This window comes from Anoplopoma fimbria, chromosome 18 (genome assembly GCF_027596085.1).
Source record: "Anoplopoma fimbria isolate UVic2021 breed Golden Eagle Sablefish chromosome 18, Afim_UVic_2022, whole genome shotgun sequence".
Taxonomy (NCBI): Eukaryota; Metazoa; Chordata; class Actinopteri; order Perciformes; family Anoplopomatidae; genus Anoplopoma; species Anoplopoma fimbria.
This window is the reverse complement of record NC_072466.1, coordinates 4065641-4083439: the sequence shown is the minus strand read 5'-3', so window position 1 is coordinate 4083439 and position 17799 is coordinate 4065641. Positions and strand designations below refer to the sequence as shown.

The 17799-nt window shown below is 38.5% G+C and overlaps 1 protein-coding gene across 1 annotated transcript; it reads left to right on the top strand.

Annotated features, from left to right (window-relative positions):
- The first annotated feature begins 676 nt into the window (after positions 1-676).
- Positions 677-17146, top strand: mmut (methylmalonyl CoA mutase). The gene is made up of 13 exons (XM_054618267.1): positions 677-756; positions 3074-3508; positions 3990-4357; positions 4457-4614; positions 7763-7934; positions 8011-8259; positions 8489-8600; positions 10604-10719; positions 12142-12257; positions 13217-13348; positions 13449-13596; positions 15276-15443; positions 15951-17146. Exons 2-13 carry the CDS (start codon positions 3112-3114, stop codon positions 16077-16079), a joined length of 2265 nt encoding a protein of 754 aa, XP_054474242.1. The 5' UTR covers positions 677-756; positions 3074-3111; the 3' UTR covers positions 16080-17146.
- Positions 17147-17799: the final 653 nt, after the last annotated feature.

The window sequence follows — 17799 nt, the reverse complement described above, 5'->3', positions numbered from 1 at the left end:
AACTAAACCAAAAAAAAATAATAATAATAATAAAAAATTTTATCAAAATCATTTATCAATGTAATGTTTTTTTATAATAATAATAATCCATAAAAAAATAATCCATAAAAAATATAATTTTATCAATATAATTTATCAATGTAATGTTTTTTTATATTTTTCAACTGTGCAAATAAACTAAACTAAACAAAAAAAAAAACCTAATATAATAATAATAATCCATAAAGAAATATCATTTTATCAATATAATGTATCAATGTAATGTTTTTCTATATTTTTTTGCAAATAAACTAAACTAAACAAAAAAAACCTAATATAATAATAATAATCCATAAAAAATATAATTTTATCAATATTAATGTTTTTCTATATTTTTCAACTGTGCAAATAAACTAAACTAAACAAAAAAAACCTAATATAATAATAATAATCCATAAAAAAATATAATTTTATCAATATAATGTATCAATGTAATGTTTTTCTATATTTTTCAACTGTGCAAATAAACTAAACTAAAAAAAACAACTAAAAAAAAAAAAAAACACAATAATTGTAATGCACTTATAAAAGCAGGCTTTGCTTATCTCTACCAAACTCAACACTCTTTGGATTGGACATTCACTTCCGGGTTCTGAGGTCAAAGTTCACAGGTGAACGACGGCTTCCTATTGGCTGACGGGTGATGTTATGAAACGTCATTGGACAGACCAGCACACGCCTTCCAGCCACTTTGCAGGAAGCATAACAGACGACAAGGTCAGGAAATTGTATAATAATTATGTATAAATGAGTTATATGAGCTGTATTTAACCTCATGGATATGCATGTTATATATGTACATATGGATTTAATCATTATATGTTCTTTCAGGTTTCTTAAAGGGCTAGTTCAGCTATGCTAAGCTATGCTAAGCTATCACACACATGCAGGTTAAACATGCACACACCTGTACTGATTACTGACTGTATGGCTGACTGACTGCAGGTGTCATGTGTGCATAACAGTCCAAGTGTCATCCAGCTACTGAGCATGACTTTAACAATTACATAACATTTGTTCTTTGTTGTGTTTCTCAAATGTCATTGAATAGATTATTATTATTATATTCCTTTATTGATCCCCATGGGGGAAATTCAAGTGTTGCAGCAGCTCAACTACACAGACAGACAATAAATACACATACTATACAACTACACAGACACAGACAATAAATACACATACTATACAACTACACAGACACAGACAATAAATACACATACTATACAACTACACAGACAATAAATACACATACTATACAACTACACAGACAATAAATACACATACTATACAACTACACAGACAATAAATACACATACTATACAACTACACAGACAATAAATACACATACTATACAACTACACAGACAGACAATAAATACACATACTATACAACTACACAGACAATAAATACACATACTATACAACTACACAGACAATAAATACACATACTATACAACTACACAGACAATAAATACACATACTATACAACTACACAGACAATAAATACACATACTATACAACTACACAGACACAGACAATAAATACACATACTATACAACTACACAGACAATAAATACACATACTATACAACTACACAGACACAGACAATAAATACACATACTATACAACTACACAGACAGACAATAAATACACATACTATACAACTACACAGACACAGACAATAAATACACATACTATACAACTACACAGACAATAAATACACATACTATACAACTACACAGACACAGACAATAAATACACATACTATACAACAAAATAAAGATAGAACAGGAATAAAAATGTACAGTATATCCACATGGGGGGGGAATAGATGTTCTTTAAACTGGTTTATTTGTCTGTAAAGGTCACTTGTGGGTCAGACTATGTTGTGTTAAGGGTTGGCATCATGTCAATCATCCAACACAACAAAGTCAACTGCACAGGGTGTAAGCAAATAGAAAGAAACTACACTAAAATGCTGCTTTGTGGATGATATCCAAGCTGCAAAAAAATATTGTAATGGTAGTAATTCATCAGCAACATGAACATGCCACATTTTTAAAGGTTGACATAAGATGCATTATGTGCTGGCATTGCTATCTGACTCCTAACACTAAAAACTTCTGCAATACAAATACACTGTGCAATACAATAGTTATTACATTACAGTCCTTTAGCAGACGCTTTTATCCAAAGCGACTTACAATAAGTGTATTCAAGAGAACTACTAGTCACCAGAAGTCATAAGTGCATCTCCTTTCTTAAACAAGCATCTAAAAGCATAAACCAGAGCAGTTAACTATTAGTTATAATACTTTCTGTCTGTATATATAATATTTCAGTTACTGTGGATTCTTTACTGTTTTTTACTGTTTTTTTTATTGCTCATTTGCTTATTTATAATACTTATTTTTGATCTTGTTCCTCTATGCTGCTGTAATCCTGTAAATTTCCCCGCTGCGGGACTATTTTATTTTATATCCAAGCTGCAAAAAAATATTGTAATGGTAATAATTCATGTATTTGAAGCACTGTTTTTGTGTCATAACTAAGCACCATTAAGATGCCACATTATAAAAGGGTTTGTTGTAACATTATCTCCATAGATGTTTAAATAGGATGCATTATGTGCTGGCATTACTATCTGACTCCTAACAAGCAACCATCAGACCATGCAACCCTTCTCCGTTCTCTACACTGGCTCCCTGTAAGAGCTCGCATCCCGTTTAAGACTCTGGTGCTAGCCTACAGGGCAGTGAAAGGAACAGCTCCTTCCTATTCGTATTAGTTTGTTGCACTTATTGTATTCGTATTAGTTTGTTTCTGTACTTTTGCTCTGGTTTATGCTTTGAGATGCTTGTTTAAGAAAGGAGATGCACTTATGACTTCTGGTGACTAGTAGTTCTCTTGAATACCTATGTTGAATACACTTATTGTAAGTCGCTTTGGATAAAAGCGTCTGCTAAATGACTGTAATGTAATGTAATCAGAAGACTTTCCCCCACTTCATATCTGTTTGTCATTGTCCCCCTCAGGTGATCCATGTGCGTCTGATTGACTTCAACACAGAAGCATGCTGACTGCACAGAGGGCATGTGCAGCGATGGCTGCCCGGCGCCTGGTGAGAGCGTCCGTCTCCTCAGCGCACACGCACCACTCTCTGCTCCACACCTCCGCACCGTGTCGGGACCAGGACGAGCTGCATCCTGAGTGGGCCAGACTGGCCAAGAAGCAGCTGAAGGGGAAGAACCCGGAAGATCTGATCTGGCGCACGCCTGAGGGACTCAACATAAAGCCCGTGTACACCAAAGCAGACTCAGCCGACAGGCCGGATGAATTGCCAGGAGTCTTTCCCTACACTAGGGGGCCCTATCCTACCATGTACACCAACAGACCGTGGACCATCAGGCAGTACGCTGGCTTCAGCACTGTGGAGGAGAGCAACAAGTTCTATAAAGATAACATCAAAGGTAGATCTTGCTGAACACTGTAGATTCAAACTTCATTATACAAGATGTTGCACTTTGAATTACACGGAATAGTTATAAAAGTGGTTTAAAGAAGAACGAAAGATTAAAATGACTCTGGCATTGCCAAACTGTACAGATGCATTAGGAGTTTTTACCTTCTTCAAACCACAAATACTTTTTATTCAAATATACAGTCAATTTAAATAACCAGGGAATATAATGCAAAGGGAAAATTGCCGTCAAAGTTCACCCCTCTGTGTTGTGTCATAGAGGACACACGACGCTTCAGTTTTAAAAGGGGCACAAGCCAAAATAGTTGAGAATATAGACAGATTATGTACTATTTCATTATTCCAAGTGGAGTCCTTGGTGTTGTCGGTTCCCTCAGGCTGTCTGTCGATGTTCTCTCTCTGAACTCCATTCTATGACTCCGGTTCCCAGTTTTCTCTGATCCACGGTCTCTTTTGCTCTTTCATTTCAGCCGGACAGCAGGGCCTTTCCGTGGCGTTTGACCTCCCAACCCACCGCGGCTACGACTCGGACAACCCCAGAGTCCACGGTGATGTCGGCATGGCTGGAGTTGCCATAGACACAGTTGAAGACATGAAGATGTTGTTTGATGAGATCCCACTGGAGAAGATGTCCGTTTCAATGACAATGAATGGAGCCGTCATCCCTGTGCTGGCGATGTTCATCGTGACTGGAGAGGAGCAGGGCGTGTCTAAAGCCAAACTAACTGGAACCATTCAAAATGACATTTTGAAGGAGTTTATGGTACGCAACACGTATATTTTCCCCCCGGAGCCTTCCATGCACGCCATCGCAGACATCTTCGCCTACACCTCCGAGGTAATATGCTTGTACAGTGCTTACTTTATGTGGTGTTGTTAATGTAATGCTCATCATATTGGGAGTTTAGCTGATTTGAATGACTCTCCATGTTACCAGCACATGCCCAAGTTCAACTCCATATCCATCAGTGGCTACCACCTTCAGGAGGCTGGAGCTGATGCCATCCTGGAAGTAGCCTACACCATCGCTAACGGCCTGGAGTACTGCCGCACTGGTCTGAAAGCAGGCTTAACCATCGATGAGTTCGCCCCAAGGTACAGAATATTCATATCTTGTTAAGTGTGGAGAAGAAGAGTTTTGATTTGCATATTTATAGCTCGCCGTTACGGCCGGTTAATGCATTTTTCATAAAGGTAGAGCTGTAATTAAGCTCATACCTTCTTAATTTGTATAATGCTGCACAAATATAAATTAAGTCTACCACAGAATACCTTTGATGATTAAAAAGTAGTGTGTGAGAGAAGTTAAAATGATAAATGTGCTGTTGGTGAACATTTAAAAAGTAATGTCATAAATTAAAAGTCAAATTTTGTAGATAGATATGAGGATAAATAATTTAACAGATCCCAGTGGGTCCTTTTTTGCTAAGGAAGGTTCCTAACTTTCTAAGCTGCCGCCATGATAAGAGCGGTTTTAATTCTCTAAATGCTAAGGAAAGGTGCTTCAATGATCCTTTCTCAGCTCCTCTAGCATAGGAAACACCGCACCATCCTTTACCAAAGGAAGGAAGATAATGCCGCCCCACAGTTCCTTCATACAGTCTACCTGATTGGAATCATGTTGATGAATGTGAATAGACAGTGACAACTATTTCATTTCATTTTATATGTATTTAATTACTGTATGCATGTAACAAATAAGTAAAAAAAAAAATGAAACAAGAATACAAAAAAAAAGAACGTAAATATAGCAAACTGTCAATGAACACATTCTCATTCTCAATAACAAGAAGCATCAGTAAAACAAAAAAGAAGCTAGGCCTATGATAAAATATTAAACTGTTAAAAAGCAATATATAACCAAACGGTTGTTTCTACGTCATGCACAAAGGAAATATTGATATTGAACAGTTTCATCGATATTCTACAGGAGTGAATTGTCACTTTCTACTGACAGCATTGTTGATCGTTAGGTGTGACATCACCAGGAAGGAAGGCGCTCCGGTTTCCCTCCTTAACACCTTGAGTGAAGCAGCCCGTCACTGAAGGAGCTCTTCATACAGCCTGCATAATACAGTAGAATAGATTGCATGGGGTCGTGTTCGAGTTGAGCTTTTTGTAATCCTTCTCCGTCAGTGTCAGTGTCATCTGCCTTTGCATCATAATGACGAAGTTCAGTGAAAGTGGAGTCTTCTCTGGGCTCCGAGGTTGTTTTTTACTCAATCCTTATGAATTCTCCTTCACATATTTCCTTGACAACGTGACATTTTGACCACTGCCAACACGTCGGCCATGACACCTGCTTCTAAGGTGTGACTTAGCTCTTAGCACCACTAGTGTCAGTAAATGGTGTTACTGGTATAATTACTGGTTTCATGTGACTACGTTCACTTTACACTCGATTTTTGAACAGACGCTCGTGCTGTCACTCAATTACTACTCGGTAACTAAAATGTCCTGTTAATGATGAAACTCACATATTCTTCCATTTTGGATATTGGTCTGTTATTAATATTCCAGTGACTCTGTGCATGATTATTCATGCATAATAACTTATTTGGCATTTAACTGCATTAAATAATACCTTCTTCATTATCATTATAACAATTAAAGACAGATAGAAAAGCTGCTGGTCAAATCAAACATGTCAGATTTTGGTTTAAATAAATATTTCCAATTTAACACAAAGCGTGTAGTATAGATTCAAAAGAAAGGGGGGGAAAAAAAGGAGATAAAGTTGGATGAAAGTGCGACATGTCTTCAGTATTCAAACTGTTATCCATAATGCATATTTTATGTGAATCTCTGTGGCTCAGCCTGCCTGTTGCTCCGTAGAATGACCTTTTTCCTGAGCTCCTCTTTTTAACTGAATGGTCTATAATGAAGACCTGCTGGTCCTTTTCAGTCAATTACACAACTGTGCCACTCCTCCAACCCTGCCCTCCCTCCAATTCCCCTTCCTTTCATTGTGCTTCCATTATCTTCTCTTCATGTGTCAATTGCCCACATAAGAGCAGAGTTACTTGTGCATGCAATCCTCAGGAACATCCTTGAAGGCCCAGTCTAGCTCTACTTTTCTCCACGGAATGACCGTTCACAGACGCCCACTCTGAATCAATAGAAATAATCACTCCATTGTGTCTCCAACACTAAGCTATTATCTCCTGTTGGTCGGACCCACTATCAAAGCTTAACCTTGGCTTCACACAAAGACCGAAACTTAATGATGCTCTTCTGACTCACTTTGTACCTCCATACGTTTTAATGCCACCTGTCTGGCTGTCTGTGTCCGTCTTATTGTGTTTTTGGAGCAAAGGGAAGAGCTTACGCGGTACAGTTTAAGGGTGGAGGTTAAGAGTCTGAAAAATGTGGAGGAAGGAAGGAAGCAGGTGCAGAAAAAATGTATAATGATTGATTCCACCTCGGCTGTGCAGCATCATAACTTTGTTTGGCTGTCTGCACACAGTAGAAGCACGTATGATGAAAGTTCAACAAAAAAAAATGTAACTGCAAATTGAATTTGGCTCTTACACAGCTGATTGATTCCCATTTTGCTTTATAACTCATATTGGATGTTTGAGAGTTCAACATTTGATTCATAGACGTTGACTGGTACCATATACATGACATTCTTTATAAGGATTGCTCATTTTTTATATATATCTATATCTATATATATCTATATATATATATATCTATATATATATATATATATATATATATATATATATATCATTATGACCACAATAGGATGTTATGCCATAGAGACTCTCAAGGTTACATCTAACATACTTCGTCAGTCAGTTTCTTGTTTCTTTACAGCGATACACATACCAAAATATATATATATATATATATATCTTGGTATGTGTATATCTTGGTATGACCGAGCCACTGTGGCACGCTCACATGCACTAGCATTCTCTTGAAAGCACGCCTGGCTATGTAAAGAAAGCATAGAGATGCTTGGATGAAAACACACACAGAGGGAGAGCACTTACCTCTCTGCTCAGGGAGAAATGACTCCTCTGTAGCTACGTTGAAGTTGTTTGTTTTCAGCCAAAAGGCTTGATGAGAGAAAATTGCTTTTTTTTTAAGAGCGGGCTGTTTGGGTCTCATTTAATTGTGTTGTGCTTTTACAAATACCCTTCAATTCTATTGTGTTGGTCTCATTTTCATTTTTCCTTTTATTTTGAATAACTTCTCTCTTTTTCTTTTTAAATTGTTTTGTGTGTGCTGCCAGGTTGTCATTCTTCTGGGGTATTGGGATGAATTTCTACATGGAGATTGCCAAGCTGAGGGCCGGCCGGCGACTGTGGGCCACGCTCATTAAAGACAACTTCCAGCCCAAGAATACCAAGTCCCTGCTCCTCCGCACACACTGCCAGACTTCAGGCTGGTCTCTCACCGAACAAGTAAATACACGTTGGAGTTCCTCAAAGCGTATAGAGATCAAACCCACACACGATACTAATCAGAACTTCCTCTCAGGATCCGTACAACAACGTGGTCCGCACAGTGATCGAGGCCATGGCAGCGGTGTTCGGGGGCACCCAGTCGCTTCACACCAACTCGTTCGACGAGGCTCTGGGTTTGCCCACGGTGAAGAGCGCCCGCATCGCCAGGAACACCCAGATCATCATCCAGGAGGAGTCGGGCATCCCCAAAGTCGCCGATCCCTGGGGGGGGTCGCACATGATGGAGGCTCTCACGGACGACGTCTATAACAAAGCTTTAAAGGTTTGTCATCGGGACAAATGGGTTGAAGCTCACTTCCAAAGTCATCGGAGTAGTGTTTTCATTTATTTTTTACGATGTCCATTTTTGCCTATAATACACAATTTAAATACTGTCGAAATTGTTTTAAACCATGTTGTCTTGTGAGATAAATGTCATTATACACATCTACAAAAGTTATCCATCACATCATTGAGTCGCCCTTTTAAAAGCTGTGTTTTCCTTCCTATAGTTCATTAAGGAAATTGAAGAGGTGGGAGGCATGGCCAGAGCCGTGGCAGAGGGAATCCCTAAACTTCGTATTGAGGAATGTGCTGCTCGCAGGCAGGCCCGCATTGACTCAGGTACTACTGTATGAATATATATATATATCATAAGCCTTTAATGCCTTAAAGCCACTCGTTCTCTCATCTTCTTATCCTCCTCCGCCTCCGGTACTTCATGCTTCACTTAACAGCGCTGCGATGGAATGTCAAATGGAGGTTTTAATCAACTGAAGTTTGCAACTCCTACATCATGTCTGAATTCCTCCCATTTATTGCCAAATTTGGCATGAAATATTGAAATCATTGTCTTAACACAAGCCTGTTTTTAAGGTTATAGGTTTTGACTCTTCACGTTTTTTTCCCCTGCCTATATCATAGATTGATCCATATTGGCAGATACAGATCACAAAAATGTCTTCCAAACAACTGTATTTATTCAAGTTCTTCACCAACACTACATTTTACAAGGTTTCATGTGAACACATCATGATAACGTTATAATTTACTGTCACCCAATAATAATTTTCACTGAATCATAATGTAACTGAACATTAGCGGCACGGCTAACGTTAGCAGCTCTCCTCCTCTCAATTTAAACATAGATTAGTTGAATACTATGTTATATTATCAGAGATCAGCGACTAGAAAAGCATGAATGCTGATGTCCTGATCGCATATTTTACTGAATATCGTCAGTAACACTGTATTTCACACTGTGATGGTTAACATTAAACTGTGTAATTAATCCACGGTTCACATGCATGCCTAACCGTGAGGGGGGGATCCGTACCGATCTTGGATCGACAGTGGTCCGTTAAACTACTAATATTTATATATATATATACAGACGTACATGCATAATGCTTACTGTTGGACATGTCAAGTATGTTTTGAAAGTGCCTTTCATATTCCAAACATTTTCCAATGACGACTTCTCAGGTGGTTCTGTGTATAAAAAGCATCTGGCGGATCAGGTTAAGAGGAGCTCGGAGATGTGTGCGCATTACTTACGTCACATCATGCCAGAAGTGACGGACGGATGGAGCCTGATGAACCTTTACAGACTGTGTAGCTTTCACCCATAACCCCCTTGAGCCCCCCCTCATTGATATTCATTGGCATACACTGTCACTCCAGCAGCACATCTTTGCTGTTGTTTACATTGGTTTCCACTTCTGTTGGTTCTTGAATTCTGATTGGATGCTCTCAGATTCATGCGGTCCGATCCTGGGATTCCACATTATGGAATAGTTGGAGTTGCTTCTCTCTGCTTTTCTTTGCATCTTTTGAACACATAAATTGTCAACATACTATGAAATACAGGGAATCTATATTTGTATTTGTCCGTAAGATGGTGAAATTAACATCGTTTTCAGTGGGGTTGACATTGAGAATTCAATTATGTATAGATAGATTCAGATAATTGAAGTTATCCCCACTGATTAGTGGTAAAGCATAGCTTGTTACAAGCCTTGAATTCTTTTTATTATATCCCAGCTAAGGGCTGTTTTTCAGCCTGAAGTGTGTAGAAAGGGTTTCTGAAGGATGTAGACAGGAAATGAAACTGTTAAAGGAGAGGAGATGAGCTGAGATACGGTCAGATGCGATGGCGCTTTAGTAATCCCAAGTGTTCAGGCTCCGTGTCAGCTTAATTTTCTTTCCATACACTGCTCTTTTATGCTCGCTGCCGTGTTGTATGTCTTGCTAATGCTTCAGATTCAAAATTGGTTTTCCAGACTGTAATCTTCTCTCGAGGGGTTTTCTTTAAGTGTATTGCAGTCCAACCAATTTTTGTTTTCTTTTTCTAGACCTTTGTTTATCTGAAAGTTCCTTATTCTGCTCTTTGGATAACACCCTGACATTGTTTTTTTCTCATACATTGCTCTTTTATGCTCGCTGCCGTGTTGTATGTCTTGATAATGCTTCGGATAAAAACTGGTTTTCCAGTCGTGTTTATCTCAAAGTTCAAAGGATAACACCCTGAAAAAAGTTTTCACAAATGTGTGATTGGGTTGCTACTTTGTTTCCTGATGATTCATGTAGCTGTAACTCTCCCCCCCCCCGCCTTGTTTTTTCTTCAGGATCAGAGGTCATCGTCGGGGTGAACAAGTACCGTCTGCAAAAAGAGGAGACCGTGGAGGTGCTTGCTATAGATAACACTGCTGTGCGTCAGAAGCAGATTGACAAACTGAAAAAGGTCAGTGTTCTTTTCAACATCGAGGAGATAATAAATGTATGCTATCTGAAGAATACCACTGTTGTTTGTCAGACCACATACATCATCACATGCGAAGACGGTACTTTTCCCACACTGGAAACTTTCAAGTAATGTGTTGCAATGACACACACACACACACACACACACACACACACACACACACACACACACACACACACACACACACACACACACACACACACACACACACACACACAATCATCATCATCCATTAGTTTTGGGGTTTGTTTGTTTTGGCATTTTCTCCCTTGTTACATTGTTGACAGTAAAGACAGACTGGCGATAGTGGAGGGAGTTATACGCATCACAGCTCAGCCAGAGAGCAGAGAGAATTGCAATTACAAAACATTTTCCAGTCATTCAGTTTGTTTATATATATATATATATATATATATATATATACACAGAGTATATAACTGAGGTCTATTTATGGACACTGTGTTTTGTGTAAGCAGAGCAAACACTCTTCATCTTTGTCTCTTGTTTGTGTTCAGCTGATTGTTCAGGGCGATGTCAGTTAAAGTCTCTGTGGGTTCAGTGATCGGTGCTTCACTTTATATATTCTCATTTTATAGTATTCATGATGGAATATTTGATCAACTTTTTATTTTTTAATATGCTAAATGTAATCTTTAACATATTTATGCTTGACATATAGGCAAAAACGTTATTTCTCACGTACTTTTGCTATTTTTGCTTTCATAACATGTCTTCTTTTAGACTAGTGGAAAGAAAACATCCAAAAATACACAATTAATACACTTAGTCTATATTTGTCTGTCCACCTCTCCTAAATTCACCAAAAGTTAGGTAATCCTTAATTTGCATATTTAAGCATAACATTTCAGGAAATTTGTAATTCAAAAAATAATTGCCTTTATGTAAGTAATCAAGATAGGAAGTTCTGTTAGTAATTTGTTTTCACCCTTCACATTCGGAAACAACTTCTGTCACAAACATAAACAACTATAATAAGTTTTCTCGCTATGTTCTCATTTTATCGTATTTATAATTGAAATTTGGAATAACATGTTTGCATTTTGAAAATGCCAAAAACCTTTAGAATTCTGTCATAATACCTTTCTACCAGGCAGAGCAAAATGGACAAAGTCTGACATTTGGACTTGTCTAACACAGGGGCCACTAATAAACTAAATTAATGAGGGCCGCATTCCATTCTGCTCTGGCAGTTCCAGGGTTCTGTTATTGTGCATGCTCTCTTACTGCAGAGCTCTTTCTTCGATGCTGAATCAAAATATCTGCTGTAAGAAAAGCCGTTGGAGGGTTTCAATTCTTTGTGTTAAAGAGAACTTAAACACATGTTAGCTGGGCAGATCAAAACTTTAAATATCATGTTTGCCCCTCTTTTCTCTGTTGTAGGTGAGAGAAAGTCGTGACCCAGAGGCAGCTACAAAGTGCCTGGCAGCCATTGAGGAGTGTGCCCGAACCGGGGAGGGCAACCTTTTGGGCCTGGCCGTGGAGGCGTCACGAGCCAGGTATACACACACACACACGTGCACGCATACAATATTTCTTTACACTAAGGCGGTCATACAGCAGTTAATGTCAAAGTCAAACCCGCCTGTGTCAATGCAGCAATTGTCGGATTTTCTTTTCATTTTGTGAGAAACTTCCTTAAAAATCTGATTTAATTGAACTACTTTGGAATAAGATTTCTACGTTTAGCCAAGTTACAAATATTTGGATATAGATGTTGTAATTCAAGCTTCATAAATGTCTTTTTACAGCTGCCAGAATACCAAAGTCAGATTAAAAAGGAGGAACTATCTATTAATATCTGTAGTTTTGTGCGCACTGCGTACCAAAACCAATATTTTATTATATTTGTACTTAATAGTGACGTCTGTTGAAGTTATCCGGCACATTTGAAGTGAAGTCTTCTTTGGTATAACCAAGAATGGCTTGTACATGAGGCCCACACACACGTTGAAAAACTAACAAAGCCACTGAAACTGATTGAAACTGACTATTCCACGAAAAGAAAGATCGAACAAAAGAACCCACATGATGATGGGCACTGGCTTGGCATAAAAGAGATTAATGTCACGAGTCTCGAATTCATCTATAACCACTTCAACATCCCATTCTAGTTTAATCCCATTAGACCTTCAATCATCTCAATATAATATTGTACTGTCGCAAAAGGAATGGATGACTCAGTGATTTACCCTGCCATCATCGCAACCCTTAAACGGATAAGTGGTTGAAGAGAATGGATGGACGGACTTGCAAATTACCCAGAATTTACTTGATCATTGCTATTTTATTATCCTCACGGCAACAGTGTTAACAAGTCTTTCTGCCATGTGACACAGACTTCTATAAATGAAACGGAAAAAATGCAAAAAAGAAGGATATTTTTTAAATTGAATAACTAGATTACCTTGTGGAACATGTTGAGGAAGATGCCGATTGTATTTGTTCTTTTTGTCAGATGTTCGGTCGGTGAAATAACTGATGCCATGAAGAAAGTGTTTGGCGAACACAAGGCCAGTACCAGGATGGTGAGCGGCGCTTACCGCAGTGAATACGGCGAGCATGAAGAGATCTCCGTGACCCTCAATAGGTAGGAAATGAACCCAATTAGCATCTTTACATTCATTATGCACAGACTGATTGCTCCACTGGTTGATTACATTTATTTTTCTTTCAAATCATGCATGCAGAGTTGCAGATTTCAAGAAGCACGAAGGTAGGAACCCTCGACTGCTGGTGGCAAAGATGGGGCAGGACGGTCACGATAGGGGCGCCAAAGTCATCGCTACAGGGTTCGCTGACCTGGGCTTTGATGTGGACATCGGACCGCTGTTTCAGGTCAGTGTCAGACAGTAGAAAGGAGTAAAAAAAAAATACCATAGAACATGCATTTAATCTATTAAGTCAGTTATGGAGATGTATTTGTAAATGCCCTAAAATGTAAACAAATATAGTTACAGTATAAAAGGTAAGGACTAGATGTTACAATAGATGCAGCCTTATTCTTATTAGCCTTCTTCTTCTTACAGTGTTCTACCAAACAGCTCTTTGTATTTAAGAGCATACAAATATGCAAACTCTCCGACACTAAGAGGGCTCTTAATTGGTGCTTTATTGAAGCTGAGTGTATCGGGATGTACTAATACTTAATGTATGGTAAAAATAGACTGTTAACAGGCAAGTGAATTGTATAGTTTGTTGAGTATTAGTTTGTAGCACCTATTGTATTCGTATTAGTCTGTTGCAATTATTGTTTTCGTAGTAATTTGCCTCTGCACTATACTTTTGCTCTGGCTTATGCTTTAAGATGCTTGTTTAAGAAAGGAGATGCACTTATGACTTCTGGTGACTAGTAGTTCTCTTGAATACCTATGTTGAATACACTTATTGTAAGTCGCTTTGGATAAAAGCGTCTGCTAAATGACTGTAATGAAATGTAATGTAATGTAATGAGTATAAGATTAAGAAAATTCTTGACATTTCCACTGATATCTTGGTCTTCTCCAATTAAATGAAGTCACAAACATTTCCCTTTTGTAATTATAGATTTCCCCTTACTTCCATTTTTATTTATTTGATCATATTTTTAATGGGAGTTTTGACATTAAATTGAAAATGCCAAAACATTTGTGGTTAAAAAAACGGCTTACAGACCTTTCTGACAGTGTATCTAGCAGGCAGTGCAAAATAGCCAAATACTGACATTTAGACTTGATGGACACAAATGCAGCTAATACCTTTTCAATTATTAATGGCTGCATTCCATTCAGGTGGGTCACTACATGGGACCAGGTCCTGCAGAGCTTACAGGCTCAGGCCTTGTTGATGTCACACTTGTGCCTTTCCTGCTTTGACAAGATAAGATATTTGTTGTTAGACAGTTCTGTACGCAGTTTGATTTCTTCCATTCTCCGTGTTAAAGTATAAATAGAACCACCCCAAAAAATGTAACCCCATTTAATGATGACCTACCGAACATTTCATTGACGGCAAAAAAAATAACGATCAATCATATAAGCAAGCCAAATGCAAAAGGAGGCGGGGACATTGAGCTTCAAAATGATTACAGCAGATGCAGATGAGCTGTAACTTGTGTGATGAGAGTTCAAGAGTTCAAACAGCCAATTAAGACTGCTTCCAATTCACCCTGATGAGCACATATTCTGATGATCGACGTTATCTGTGAGGATCAATGTAATGAATACCCCGACGGCTCCCTGAGCAGATCGTGATGAAGCTGTCTTTTCTGTGATAGCTTACAGTAGTGCAGCCCAGTAACTAACTGATGTGAGCTGTTATGATTGGTTTTCAGTGGAGTAGTTAATTAATGCAGATGGGTGAAATATAAAGGAGATGGAATGAAACATTTGAGAAGATTGTAGTTCAGTTCTTTTGCTTTATGGTGTTGGTATCGCATCACATTGTTTCTCTCTCTTGTTTCGTACACCTCACTCAGAGTTGTGTGTTTTTTCGTTGTGTTTTCCCACGTCTCACTCTCGGGTTTCTCGGTTGAATAGACTCCTCTCGAGGTCGCCCAGCAGGCGGTCGATGCAGACGTGCACTGCGTCGGGGTCAGCACGCTCGCCGCAGGCCACAAGACCCTGGTCCCGGTGCTCCTCAAGGAACTGCGGAAGCTCAATAGACCAGATATCCTGGTCATCTGCGGAGGCGTCATCCCACCACAGGTAACCTTTGACTTCCATGATGATAACGGATTGTTGTGAATGCAGCTATTTTTAGTGTTGGCTGTGGATGCGTTGGGTGAACGTTTTCCGATAAGGGCAGGGATCGAGGTCGGGGGTGCGAGGCATTTCATTTCAATAATTAGAAGGCGACCCAGATGATTTTATCTTAGGCTGTCATCTTGATTACAACAAACCACACAGCTCATGTTGATATTAGAAGCTGACGGAAAACTTCCTCGACTGACAACCAAATATGTAGCATTATTTTGAAAGCACACAAATAAGAATATAAAACTTCATCCTGCCATCATGTGGACAAAGATCCAATCTTTCATGACGATAATCGTTACCACACTAACGGATGTCCTTGCTCACATGCTGTGCAAACTCTTTAATTTCTGTTCTTTTCAACCACATAGAGACTCTGCACGTCATTCTATCTCTACATGAATTTCTCATTCACCTTCAGTTTGCATGAACTGTGTTCCACCTCTGTGTTGTACGCAGGACTATGAGTTCCTGTACCAGAGCGGCGTCTGCGCCATCTTCGGCCCAGGAACCAGGATCCCGCAGGCTGCAGTGGAGGTGATAGACAGCATTGAGAAGAGCCTGGAAAGCATCCGGCAGGCCATGTGAACTCACACTACGACCTGAAGAACTGTGTATTCATGCTGTATCAACCACAAAAGCCACAAGTGCGAGCTCACACTTTTGTACAGAATCTGTGTCCCATAAGATTGTAGACTTTAAAAAGTTAAAACGCAGAATTTACAGCAGTCAAAAAGATTAAATTTTTTTTGATATTGTATTAACATTGCAATTTTAGGACATTTGGTTTGAATAATTAATAGTTTCCTCACAGTTTGCCAATTTCGGTCTTGTAACTTCACAAAAAACAAAGGTAACATCATAAACATTGTGTTTGGTTTTGCTCTTTGACTGTATAACTTAAAAACTAAAGAAATCTTGACCCCGATAACCTCTGTGATCAGATAAATGTTGATTTCAGCCTTTGCACACTTGCCTGTGTGTGTGTGTGTGTGTGTGTGGTTACAGGTTTATTGATATCCTGTAAATATCCTAGAAATGCTAGAATATGAGTGGAATACTTTAATATTTCTGACTGAAATCAGACTATCAAACAATCACTCTTACACTTCATTTAATTAAATTAGTATATGCAAAAAAAACATAATACAATTCCATGTGAGTGAAACAATGGCTTCAGATGGGAGCACTTTTTTTTTGTTGCATCCAAGATGAAACATTACATCACCGCACTAGAAAAGCTACTGCGATTGTATTGCTTTTATTGTCAAATGTGTATAATTTCCAATTACGTAGCAGGGTGTTATCAGTGCCAGTTTGTTGGAGATGTTTAGGTAGAAATTCACATCAAAACAAACCTCTCATCTCCCCTGGGTGTTGTGTTAATGGATATCACTATCTTGAAAGTGGCCTTCTTTTGTTCTCACGCCCCTCTAGCATCATGTTTAATTCAACTAGCTTCAGCTCGGAGATAAAACTACGGAACAGTGATCGCAATCTATTCGGAAATAGTATTTTTTGTACATGTGACACTGAATCAGATTTAAGCGATCTTTGGTCTCAATAAAGTATGGGAACTTTGGAAATGTGACTTTGCCTAAAGATAATGTGAATTATCTTAGAAATTCAATCATTTTTGGAAATAAAGTGGGTGAATTCAATGTGTTTTAAAGCCTGGTACGTTTGAACTGAATGGCTATATATATATTTATATATTGTATATATCAAACCCAAGCTGGGGAGAGCTCTTTTAAATTGAGAATATGATTTAGTATGACACAGTTTTGACATTAACGTTATTACTAATTACTAAATTGTGGTAATTGGCTAAATGGAGTGAGAGCATATGTACTTGTAAAAATACTTTGACCTTTGCAGCACTTATGAGCGCAGTCATTTCAGATTACTGGAAATCAAGCATTAGTGTAAGTCAAAGAGTAATTGGAGGTGGCTCCACTTCTTCTACTCCCATATGACAGTATTCACAACAGGTGATGGGAAGCCACCCACCTGGAGCTGATCACCTCGTCATCGGAGTACAATATGAGAAGTTGGGGAGGTACATGCTGACTGAGGAGCTTTTAGTCTCTGGTGAGCTTGTGTTACATTTTCTAACCACTAAGTTGAGCGATCTAGAACCTAATTTTCCTCTGCTCAATTAAGTGCAGCACATTTAATTAAATTTAATTCCATATTTAAGCTACAACATAATGTTTTGCAGCTCCTATGGTGCTATATGAGTTCATTTCTGAGTTCAGGTTGAACATACGAGGCACTAAGATGGCGATGGTGGTTGGTTTGTCCAACA